This window comes from Canis lupus, chromosome 27 (assembly GCF_003254725.2).
Source record: "Canis lupus dingo isolate Sandy chromosome 27, ASM325472v2, whole genome shotgun sequence".
NCBI lineage: Eukaryota > Metazoa > Chordata > Mammalia > Carnivora > Canidae > Canis > Canis lupus.
In genome coordinates, this window is record NC_064269.1 from 44058002 (window position 1) to 44070955 (window position 12954).

Genomic DNA, 12954 nt, shown 5'->3' on the forward strand with positions numbered 1-12954 from the left:
TGTGCCTACACATTCATCCTTAACAATTTTCTGACTGGAGATAGAAAGTTATTCATTTCTTCATTCAGTCATGTTAACTTGTCCTGTTTATCTAGCTGACTCTTTGATACAGAATTCCAATTAGTGCTGTCGTTTTTCACTGAGTTGTGCTATCATTTTTCAATAAGTTGCAGAATCTCAGAATTTTAGAGAATAGGGAAGACTGTAGAGATTATTTAGTTTTATTTATTTATGATAGTCACACACAGAGAGAGAGAGGCAGAGACACAGGCAGAGGGAGAAGCAGGCTCCATGCACCGGGAGCCCGACGTGGGATTCGATCCCGGGTCTCCAGGATCGCGCCCTGGGCCAAAGGCAGGTGCCAAACCGGTGCGCCACCCAGGGATCCCGATTATTTAGTTTTAAACTCCTTATTTTAGATAGAAATGAGAAAGTTGAGGTTCAGATCGAGAAATCTATATATGGTTCCATCTATATTAGTGGCAAAACCACACTTAACTACTTAGGTCTCCTAACTTCTGGTCCATTGCCCTTCTCAGTATCATTATATCTAAACTAGTATGAAGCTTCATCTGGAAACAGAAATCTTAATTTTATTGATTTATCCCTTAAGGTCTAACCAGATTATTTCTTCTTCTTTTAGTCAGGAATGTGGAAAGACAGTGGGTGTGGGAGTTTTTACTTTTTTCCTTGACTAGTCTTAACCTTGGGCAACTTATTTTAACCTCTTTGCCTAATGTTCTTTGTTAAATGGTGATAAGAATACTTACCTAATAATAATAGACTGTCAGGATTAATTTAGATGGCCTATACAAAGGCCTTTCTTTTATGCTTGGCATATCTTAAGAATTGAGTAAATTTCTTTCCTCCCCTCCCCTCCCCCATTGTATTTACAATTATTGATTTTATATGTACCAAGTGGGGTTCTTGGAGTTTTCCCCCTCAGCAATTTCGAGAGAGAGAGAGAGAGAGAGAGAGAATATATATACATATATTATATATACATATATATCTGTGAATATAATTATTAAAACAAAAAAACCATTCACGCTACTCCAGGAATTTGCTACTGAAACGGCCATGGGAATGCTCTTGTATTTCATCTGTCTGTCAGAGAAGAATAACAGATGTTCATTTTTAATACTCATGATTCTATAATAAACTGACATTACTTGTTTGAGGCCTTGCTTTGACTTTAAGAGGGAATTATTTCATTATAATTTTTCAAGGTTAGTGTGTTGATAGTTTCATTTGGCTCCTGGTCTCTGTTTCTGACTTTCTGTGATTGCCTTACAGATCTCTGAGGAACATGAGTGCAATGATGAAGCTTCTCAGGAAGATGAGGGGTTTATGGGTATGTCCCCTCTTTTACAAGCCCATCATGCTATGGAAAGAATGGAAGAATTTGTTTGTAAGGTAAGATGACAGTTTGTTATCATTTCTATGCTATATGTTTACCCCTTCCCAAACAGGAATCTTTAAGGAGAGTTGCAGTACCTTAGCTGTTGGTTTACTTTGGAGATAATCTGTGGCAAAATGGGGACAGAAACAGTCTTATAACTTTAGTCCTGTTTAAGACAAAACACATTTGTTTCCCTATAGTACACATGATAAAGTTGTGATAAAACTCAAATATCCATCTGGGAAACAAGTGTTTCCTGATGTAAGTTAACATAGTAGAAGTCTTATTGATAATTCAGATAAGACAGGATCAAAGTTGGGCGTGGTTGATGCCTAGAGATAGTAAAATGCCATTTCCAAGTCCCTTGAATCTCTTCTACGTAACTGTGATGGCCAACGTGCTAATCTTTCTAAGGATTCTGTAAGTAATCAATATAATCTTTAGATAGATATTTCCCAGTTTTCATGCAGATTTAGTATTTCTAGTTCAGCTGGCATGTTTTGTCTCTATCTTATAATGCATTATCGGTTTCTTTAGGGATCTATTGTGGGCATTTTTTCCCCTTCTAAGATGGCAACTGGAATTGGAGGTTGCTTTCTTAGAGAAAAGAGTCAGGGGCTCTGGTAAGTTTAAAGCTACTTGATAACCTGACCGATGGGGACCTGGTGGGACTGATCCAAAGTCATAAGTCAATCTGTTTATGTTAGTATGTATAAATAAATTCATTTGTTAAACATTTCTGGAGAATTCTTGATTAAATATTTAGAAAGAAATTTTTATGACTCTTAGCTTTTTTTTATATAGGTTTCATAGAACCAAGACTTTTTTTGCATGTGGTCTTAGATCCTGAAAACTAAATTAGGTTTTCCTACATTCACAGTGGTGGTAGAAATAATTGGGGCCAGTTGACTCTAGAATACTGTACTTTGGACCTGAGGATGAGAAAACATTATAATCTGATTATAGACATTCCTTCTAAGATAAAGGGGATGCATGGAGAGCGCTGGGGGAGGGGTATACACATTTATGGATCTACTCAGAGCACAGGAAATTTTAATCAGTGTTTGAAAATTAGTGAAGAAAATGCAAAGCAGAATCATAGATTCTTTCTAGTGATTGCTGTCTTAGGAGAATTAACACACAGGGATTTTGTAAAGGAGATATTTTGTTTTTCATAAAGCAAGTTTTGTGTTAAATCTCTCAAAGTTGAATATTTAGTGTCTGGGCCATTAGGGATTTTTAGTATTTACAGATCAGTGGGGAACTGTAGCTAACTTGACTGCCCTTTTATTCTCATTTTCTGAACTGAGAGTAAAGAATAAAGTAAATAAAATTTCCAGGGCAGCCCTGATGGCTCAGCGGTTTAGCGCTGCTGCCTTCAGTCTAGGGCGTGATCCTGGAGACCTGGGATCGAGTCCCACGTTGGGCTCCCTGCATGGAGCCTGCAGAGGGCTGCCTGTGGCTCTGCCTCTCTCCTTCTGTGTCTCTCATAAATGAATGAATGAATGAATGAATGAATAAATAATCTTTAAAAAAAAAATCCAGTGTAACAGCTAATGGGAGAATAAACAGGGCATTTGTTAGCTCCGAACTGTGATTTACTGTGGAAAAAAAAAAGTGAATGGAACACAAAATTTACTACCATTCCCTTATTATTCTTTAGCAGTTTGTCTGTGAGAGTGGACTGGAGAGGCTTCATGGCATTCTCCAGGTTTGCTCCGCCTACTGCGGTCATGCAATTGAGTATACTTGATAATTAACTGGGTCTAGTGACACAAATTTTTTTTTCTTGGATAGGAAGCAAGTAAACAATTTTAAATGAAGTGTCCTGTGGTGTTGGTGGTATACACTCCCTTTTGGAAAAGCTTTTCTTACAGGAATAGGGGAAATAAAATCATTTAGTCTTTATAGAGTATCCAAGTTCCATCATGCTTTTTTCCCTCAGCCTTCAATTAAAAAGAAATGTTTGTGTATTAATGGTCTAATATAAATCCAGTGGACCATTGCTCAGATGTTTATGCAGTGCCTTTGTCAAGCTTATAAAGAAATATGTATTTGGCCAAGCTGTGATCCTGTTCTTTTTTCCCTGGGGGGGTTAAAGAGGATGCCTGCTTTGGTTGGCATTTGGATCGACTCCAAGTTGAGAATTGAGGGTGCAGTGTCTGTTGAATATGACACCAACTTCAGTATAATAATGGAAGAATAGCTCCTTGGCTCAGTTTAAACCACTAGATTGGTTGTTGAGAAACAATGGAGAGAGATGCCTGGGTGGCTCAGCAGTTAAGCAGTTAAGCATCTGCCTTTGGCTCAGGGCATGACGCTCGAGTCCTGGGATGAGGCCCACATTGGGCTCCCTGCATGGAGTCTGCTTCTCTCTTTGTCTGTGTCTCTGCTTCTCTCTGTGTCTCTCATGAATAAGTAAATAAAATCTTTTAAAAAATGGAGAAAAATCACTGACGTTATATGCAAATATAACTAGTAAAAAACTCAACATATTTTTTCTGACTGCTAAAAGGGAGCATCTTGGCTGTGTGGGGTAACACTTTTCATATGGTCACAGCAGAGCTATTTGCATATTGTGAACTGCCTTGAGGATGAAGGGATTAATTTCTCTTTTCTTCTCTCTCTTAAAAATACAGTTCTCCCAAAGTAAAACAGAATAGCATCTTGTAAAGTTAATGTTAACAATCGCATTTTTTTTTTCCAAGTTCAGATTAGATAAAAGAAATTCAGTATCTTGGAGTATTATCATTCTTTCCAGAAAGTCCTTTGGTAGATCTCAATTACTTTTCCAAGTGGTAATCCTAGGGATGCCTGGGTGGCTTAGTGGTTGGGCGGCTGCCTTCGGCTCAGGTCGTGATCTGGGATTGAGGCCCGTATCAGGCTCCTGCAAAGAGCCTGCTTCTCCCTCTGCCTGTGTCTCTGCCTCTCTCTCTCTCTCTCTCTCTCTCATGAATAAATAAATCTTAAAAAAAAAAAAAAAAAGACCAACAAGTGGTAATACTATTACCAGTAGACATTAAAAATTTAGATTAGTCTTTTGTTGGCACTATTGTATTTTATTGTATGTTACACACAAGCATGGAATGGCCAGATTATCACTAGTAACTATAGGCCTCAGGTTTTGAGTTTAGAAGGTGAGAAAAGAAGTGGGGAGGCTAGAGAGAGAGTTTTAGTAGTGTTAAGAGGGCCACTTCTGCTCTTAAATTGTTAGTTCTCGTTTCCTTTGGAGTTACACAGAGGATCAGTTCTTTTACAAGTCTATTTCAATAAGAAGGATTAAGGAGAGCAGAGAACAGGAAGACATGAAGCAAAAAGAATGGGCTCAGTAGCTGGCAGTCACTTTGCATAGTAGAAAGAGAGCTGAGTTTGTGTTGCCTGCCCATGTTGTTTGTTACAAGAACCTAGGGAGTAGGAGTGGGGTCATTGTCTGAACCTGAAGCCTATAGGTAGATCATGTACCTGGCTTTTTTCCTTATACCTTTCTGATTAGTAGAAACAAGTTAGATTAGAATTAAGTGATCCTTGTGATCTGAGCTCTCTGGGATGAAATACATTAAAAGAAGCAGAGTGCACAGGTTGACAGGTTTTTAAGGACGGGTACCAAATTCCTGATCCCTTTTCTGTTAGGGTCTGTGAGGGAGGGACAATGAAGAAAAAGGAGAAGGGGGTGGGGTGGTGGGGATGGGACTTTTGAAGGCCCTTAACATTGAGTCTCTTTGCCATCTCTCCAGAATGAAAAGGGTGGATTAGTCACTAACTCTTAGATAGATAATAGCCTTTGGAGAGGGTCAGGGTTACCTACCATCTGTGGGGTGGATGCTGGGGCTCGCTAATTCATTTATGAAGTACTCTGGGTCATTTCATTTGATTCTTATGAAGTAATCAAAGTACCATTACCCTCATTTTATAAATGAGGAAACAGACCTGGTGATTTTCTGATGAAAGTCCCTTCAACTGGTTAATGGTAGAGATCCAAGATTGTGACTCCTGTGTACGTTTTTTTTTTTTTTTTTCTTAGTTCAGCATGTTTGTTGTGGTGGGAAAAGAAGGGAGAGGGAGAGAATTTAGCAGAAAGCACAAAAGTGATTTCTATGTACAGGTTGGCCCTGAATGACGCAGTGGTTAAAGGTACTGACTACTTTGCAGTTGAAAATCCATGTATAACTTTTGACTCCTCCAAAACTTAACTACTAACCTATCATCTGGGAGCCTTACTGTTAGCATAAAAATTCAACACATATTTTGTACGTTATATGTATTATAAACTATATTTACATTTAAAATAAGCTAGAGGAAAAAAAGTAACATCATAAGGAAGAGAAAATTAATTTATAGGATGATACTGTAAAAAATCTGCATATAAGTCAACACACATAGTTCAAGCATTCAAGGGTCAACTGTAGTTCTTTTTCCACCATCAGAAATATTAAGTATAAAAACAGTCATATTTAATCTCACAGGGACATTTCAGAGTAAAGTCTGTTGTGGGTGATAAAGGAAGGGGAGTTTGTACAGGTGGACCCTACCTTTAGCCAGACTGAAATGAGTCTTGAAACTATGCTTTTAGGGCAGCCAGTGTTGCCACATTGACAAAACCACAAAGATTTTTTGATACTCTTCTTCCAGGTATGGGAAGGTCGATGGCGAGTAATCCCTCATGATGTACTACCAGACTGGCTCAAGGATAATGATTTCCTTTTACATGGACATCGGCCCCCAATGCCTTCTTTCCGGGCCTGTTTTAAGAGCATTTTCAGAATACATACAGAGACAGGCAACATCTGGACACATCTTTTAGGTATGTAATATCAGTGGTGTAATGCATTAGTGATTCACTTTAATTTTTTTTCTATGTATTTGAGGAAAAGGATAAAACAAAAAATGTATTTGGGATCGGCCATTTTGTTTTCTGAATTTCTAATGATGCAGTTTCTTACTGGTTTATTCTGTGGTTATTCTAGTTTGCATTCTGACTTTATTATAGCTAAGTCATAATTTTCTCTCCTAGATTTTCAGATAGTGTCTTTGAACCAGGCCAAGGGAAAGGTGCTATACAAAATGTGGTATAATGTTTTAATGAACACTGTGAGGAGGATGCTTTATTTAATACAAATAAGCTGATTTTTCAAAATCATCACTTGGAATATTCACAATTAAATTTCAGTTTTGCTTGAAGTAGAATGTAATCTAATATTTTTTTCCATCATAATTGCATATTAAAGATTACAGTGGGGGAAGAATAGTCATTTCAGCAAACAGTATTGGGGAAACTGAGTAATTACATGTAAAAGGGTCAAGTTGGACCTTGCCTCATTCCATTATACAATTAACTCAAAATGGATCAAAGACTTAAACATAAGGACTAAAACTATAAAACCACTAGGTGCAAACATAGATGTAAATCTTTGTGACCTTGGATTAGGTGACAATTTCTTACAATTAACACCTAAATTTAGTACAAACAACCAAAGAAAAAATATTTTGGACTTTCTCGAAATTAAAAATTTTATTTGTCAAAGGACATTATCAAGAAAGTGGAAAGGTAACCCACAGAATGGGAGAAAATGCTTGCAAATCATATATCTGATGAGGATCTAGTAAATAACTTCTACAACTAAACAATAAAAGGACAACCCAGTTTAAAAAATGGGTAAAGCATACAACTAGACATTTCTCCAAAGATCTACAAATGGCCAGTATACACATGAAAAGATGCTCAAGTGTCAACTCTATTTCAATTAAAAAAAAAAAAAAAAAAAAAGAACAAAAAGTGGGATGCTCAACATCATTAGTCATTTTGGAAAATGCAAACCAAATACTTTGAAAATTGTAATGAGATACCACTTCACACACTAGAATGGCTATAATCAAGAAAATGGAAAGTAACAAGTTTTGGCAAGGATACAGAAAAATTACAACTTTGATACTTTTCTATTAGGAATGAAAATGGTACATACAGCCTTTATGGAAAGTAGTTTGACAGTTCCTCAAAAAGTTAAACAGAGTTATCAGTAGTTCTGCTCCTTAATTATGTACTCAAGAGAATTGAAAACATGTTTATACAAAAACATGTATATAAATGTTTTCTTTTCTTTTTTTTTTATATAAATGTTTTCTGCAACATTATCTATGATAGTTAAAAAGTAGAAACAACTGAAACATCTTTTAGCTGGTGAATGGGTGAATAAAATGTTGTATATCCCTGCAAATGAAATATTATAAAAAAGAGATGAAGTACTAATATGTGCTACAGTGTGGGTGAGCCTTGAAACATGCCAGACACAAAAGGCCACATACTGTATAATCCATATACATGAAATGCCCAGAATGTGAAGATCCATAGAGACAGAAAGTAGATTATTGGTTGTCTAGGGCTGGGAAGTAGTAGGGAGTGGGAGATGAACGTAATAGGTATGGGCTTCTTTTTGGTGTGATGAAGATATTCTGAAATTAAATAATAGAGATGGTCGCACAGCCTTGTGAAAAATTTTTTGTGGCTTACCCCATTTGACTTACATTTCATATCACACATTTGATTTCTGTTATGTCCCCAAATTTCTACCTGCTAGTATAGTGAGAGCAGAATCGAGTGTCAAATCCAGTTCATTGCTAGTGTCTAACTCAAAGGTAAAAGTTTTATTAAATAGAACAGTCACTTACCACATGTTTAACTTCTTAATTTCTGTCCTTGTGTTAAGTGACCCTTTCCCTCAGCAGTAAGAACGTGTATCTTACTGTGAAGAAAGGCAGTTTAAAAACTGGTCATGAAATAGCATGAGCAGGCATTTTATTGTCCTTAACTCTTGAATCTATTGGACCAACTGGTGAGGACCAGAGAAGCATAATGTTCCCTGACAGCTGTTGGTAGAGGAAAGGTGTATTTCTTGACAGAGTTTGGAGGTATTAGAATTCATTGCAAAAGCAAACACAAAATGGATCTGTGAAAACTGGGCTCCAACATATATGCCAAAAACTTTCTAAATGAAATTTTATACTAGATCTAGAGGTAGAAGTAGACTAATTTAGCAGCATTGTCTGGTTTTTGGATTATGTTCTTAGATAAATAAATTATTATTTTCTGTACACTCAGTTTATGAAGCCCAGGAGTATATGGTACCAGCAGTGTTTGAAGTGGACCAAAATTTTGGATAAGCTTTGTTATTTGGAAAATCTTTCTCATGGAGTTTTTGATTCAGGTATCATTCATGATTGTGAAGGACTGAGGATGTCATCAACACACAACACTGTTGTTGACAAGGATCATTTTTTCTCTCCCTGTCCTCCTTTCATAGGTTGTGTATTCTTCCTGTGCCTGGGGATCTTTTATATGTTTCGCCCAAACATCTCCTTTGTGGCCCCTCTGCAGGAGAAGGTGGTCTTTGGATTATTCTTCTTGGGGGCCATTCTCTGCCTTTCTTTTTCATGGCTCTTCCACACAGTCTACTGCCACTCAGAAGGGGTCTCCCGGCTCTTCTCTAAGTAAGTATCAGAAAGTCTACATTGTAATCAAATATTAGAGTTGGGGAAAAACATCCAGCACAGTTGTCAGAATTCCTGATACTATCTGATGGGAACTTAAAAACATTTTTTAAATTAAAGCAGGCATCCCTGTTTGCCTCTTGTCTGTTAGTGCTAGCTCATGTCATAGGGGATCAATTGGAACCTGTAGTGGGCCATACTTTTTAACATCACATGAATTTTTCTTTTCTTATTTTAGATTGGATTACTCTGGTATTGCTCTTCTGATAATGGGAAGTTTTGTTCCATGGCTTTATTATTCTTTCTACTGTAATCCACAACCTTGCTTCATCTACTTAATTGTCATCTGTGTGCTGGGCATTGCAGCCATTATAGTTTCTCAGTGGGACATGTTTGCTACCCCTCAGTATCGAGGAGTAAGAGCAGGTAAGAGATATGAAGGTTTTACATTGGACATTCCATTTATTTACCAGTCACTTATTAAAGGTCTACATGCCAAGTCCTGTGCTATGTACTTGTGATGCAAAGATAAATAAGTCATAGTTCCTGTTCTTCAGGGGCTTTAATGTAGTAGTGTTCATTAGTTGTCTTAAAGTGCTTAGAGTTGAGGGGCATGGTGAGCTTTATTGGCCAATGTAATTCACTAGAGTTTATGCCCATAAGGCAGTGGTTCTGTAACCTTTGTAAAAAAAAAAAAAAAAAAGGATTACTCTTTCTCAGCTTGGAGTGTACTTTTTAGTGATTGATTCTTTTGTTGTTGTCATTCTTTGTTTTGTATTTTTATTTGAAAATGTGTACTGCTTAGGTAAATAAGACTTCACAATTGTATTCTATTAAAGTGAGCACCGTATATCTCTTCTAATGTAGGGATAAGGAGGCTTTTTATATTTAGGATCATGCCTGTTTCTCTGGAGATCATATGGAAAGCCAAAAGCCTCAAGTTGAACCTTCCTCTAGGAGTGGGGAGTTCACAGAGATATGTTTTTGTTTCTTTCAGTGGACCGAGGAATCCTTATAGCCAGGGCCATGTCTTTCAGTGTTCTGTCCTCAGTATCAAACTTGGTGCCTATTGAGAATGAACAAGTATTAGTAAAAGGAGTATTTTTCCTTTTGACCTTTTTTAAAAGAAAATCTCATATTAAAATCCAAGCCATGGTTCATCTGCAGCTACCTAGAACGTTAGAAGTAAGAATTTAACTTCTTGTTAATGACTGCAATAGTCTACCCACTTAGGTTTTTAAGTGATTATATAAGTAGAGAAGCAGTGGTCAGGGTTGGCTTCCAGTACTACTTAACTGTGGTGCTAAGCCTGCTTCAGCCCAGGAGATAAGAGTACAGCTGAATGTTCTACTGTGATACACATCAGAAGAACCAAGTTCCTGAGCTTTTGACTTCTAGAATGGTAGACAAGACCACTAGAGCCTTTGTTTAGCATGTGGAGGAAAATAGCAAGTGAAACAGGATCATGAGGATTTTTCTTTAGTGAGGAATAGAGGTAGGAAAAGGTTTTTATTTAGTCCTGTTTGATTCCCTTCTTTTATGAGAGGGGCATTGCCATTTTCCTCTTCTCTTACAGATGCCCATTATTTATTTGTATGTGCATGTATATGTATTGTTGCATACCAACACCTTATTAGGTCATGTCCAAAGCAAGTAACAGGCTCCTTGTCTTGTATTTTGAGAGTTAAGTGTCATTTTTAACTCCCTATGTCAGAATGTAGGAGCAGTTAACTGGCTGTAGCATATGAGGTGTTCCTGTGGTGGTTTGATTGACACAGATTTGTGTATATACTCATAAATTCACAGTCATATTATTCAACTTCTAAAAACTTAACACTCCATTTGCAACAGTGATTTTTTTTTTATTTTATTGTAGTTCACTAAAAAAAAAAAAAATGCTAATCTAAATTCACATAGTTGATCTTATAACCTAGGTCATATCCAGAAGTTTGAAAAACACTTCTGTAGATAGTTTTGAAGGCAGTGGGGCTGTGGTGGAATGATTCTGATAGATTTCTGTACCGGATTGGTACTTTTGGGCCTGGGAGCATTCATAACCGCACGCCCCCTCCATTGCCACCCCCACCAGTCCATGCCACTCCAACCCCAGGAATGTCTGTTCCTTTAAAGGAGAGATAAAATGTGTGAAATTGCTTTGTATTGCAATATGTGTCTATAAGGAGGAAGCATTTAGGAAAGTCTAAACTCCTAGAGCTGTGTATTCCTCAAACACTTAGCAACACATATCTAAACCCTTTGAGGACTGCTGACTTGTTAAGCTTCTCTCAGCGGGAGGCTCCTTGGATTTGTAAATCGATCTATCATTTAGAACATATCTGTGCTATCTGGGGTGGCAGTATCCTCAGAGTTTGAAGAACCTTCCTTTCCCTTTCAAACAAGCATCATACTTGAAATACTCAGCTTATAGAATCACTAGTACTGTGCTGTAATATTGACTTCTTCCTCATTTGTCTTGTGCATTTTTACTTTATTTTATCCTTGTGATTGTAGGAGTATTTTTGGGCCTTGGTCTGAGTGGAATCATTCCTACCTTGCACTATGTCATCGCGGAGGGGTTCCTGAAGGCAGCCACCATAGGGCAGATCGGCTGGCTCATGCTAATGGCCAGCCTCTACATCACAGGCGCCGCCCTCTATGCTGCCCGCATCCCTGAGCGCTTCTTTCCTGGCAAATGTGATATCTGGGTAAGTAGGACCGGGGGCAGTTAGTATGCACACGTATATATCTGTTAGTATGTACACGTATATATCTGTTAGTGTGTATTGGCAGACCGGGAAGTAAAATAATGGAAAAAGGTTTAGACTAAAAATTGAGAGACCTGTATTTTAGTTGTAACTCTCCTTCATTAAGTTATGTTTCTCAGGACGATAAGTACAGTGATGATTAACATTTACTGAGCACTGACTTGGTGGCTGGTATGGTACTGTATGAGCACTTTACACAGATTACCTCATTTAATACGTTGGTCCTGTGATACGACAAATATTAATGTCTTCATTTTAAGGATTAGGAAATGAAGCTTAGGGGGATTAGTAACTTGTCCAACATTAGAACAAATTATAACTGGTAGGAGTGGAATTTGAATCAGGCTAGTCTAATATCAGAGTCTATGCTTGTTTATACTACATTGAACTGGCAAGGCATTTAGTTTGTTTTAGTTTCCTCATTTAGAAAATGAGGGTGATGGACTAGATTGTTTACCAAAGTCCTTTTTGATACTAAAATCCAATGATTTGTAATGAGAGATTGAGTGTGTATACATGTGTTGGTTGCAAGAGGAGGGAGAGCTAACTAGATTGTGGTTAAGAGAGAGCGAAAGAGAAGGAGAAAAGAAATGTAAGGGACCAATAGGTGGGATATTTTGTAATTGATGATGTCCTGAAAGATTTTCAGTAGGTACAGAATTGCGGAGTTGTTTGATTATGAATTCTGTTCCTCTACCTGTTGTTGATCATTGTAGACTAAACTGATCACCTAGTCTTTGAAGTTCAATTTAGCCCTCCATAAAATGAAGATAATGCTAATTTAGGCAATCTGTTCAGGTTCAAATTAGTTAATTTGTCTTTTGGAGATTGTCTCATCATCATATTGACATTGATTGTGGAAATATTTCTCCCCCTACTTTTTTGGGAGAATGAATCCCCTTTGATTTCCAGGGAAGCATTTCCTGAGATGTGGCTCCTTCTTGTTGCACCTCTAAAATCAATATTTTTTACTTGATGAACACTGTTTTGCAGCTGTATTTTTTCATTTTGAGATGACAATAAGAGAATAGTAGAATTTTTGAAGTATGTTTGGTTCACTGAGCAATCAATAAACCCCTTTTAAGAAATGAACTAGCATTCAACAGATTGAATCAGAAAAAAATACCATGTGCTTATAGACAAGCTTCTGATTTGAGAAGGGAGGAAAAGGGCTAGCTTTGCTGGCCTTTTGATATAGGATGTCATTTGTGTAATTTCGGAGTCTTAGAGCTAAGGAGACATATGTTTTAATCATCTACCTAATCCTGGAAATCCCTTAATTTTTCTTTTCTTTTCTTTTTTTTT

The 12954-nt window shown here is 37.2% G+C and overlaps 1 protein-coding gene across 10 annotated transcripts in view; it reads left to right on the plus strand.

The window, feature by feature from the left end:
* The window catches only part of ADIPOR2 (adiponectin receptor 2), a 145044-nt gene that overhangs the window by 128587 nt on the left and 3503 nt on the right, over window positions 1–12954 (plus strand). For all 10 annotated transcript variants that reach the window (XM_049102746.1, XM_035706867.2, XM_049102745.1 and 7 more), the window contains 5 exons: window positions 1297–1416; window positions 6032–6203; window positions 8698–8884; window positions 9123–9310; window positions 11396–11589. In XM_049102746.1, the coding sequence (XP_048958703.1) occupies window positions 1297–1416; window positions 6032–6203; window positions 8698–8884; window positions 9123–9310; window positions 11396–11589 (861 nt within the window). The remainder of the gene's footprint in view (window positions 1–1296; window positions 1417–6031; window positions 6204–8697; window positions 8885–9122; window positions 9311–11395; window positions 11590–12954) is intronic.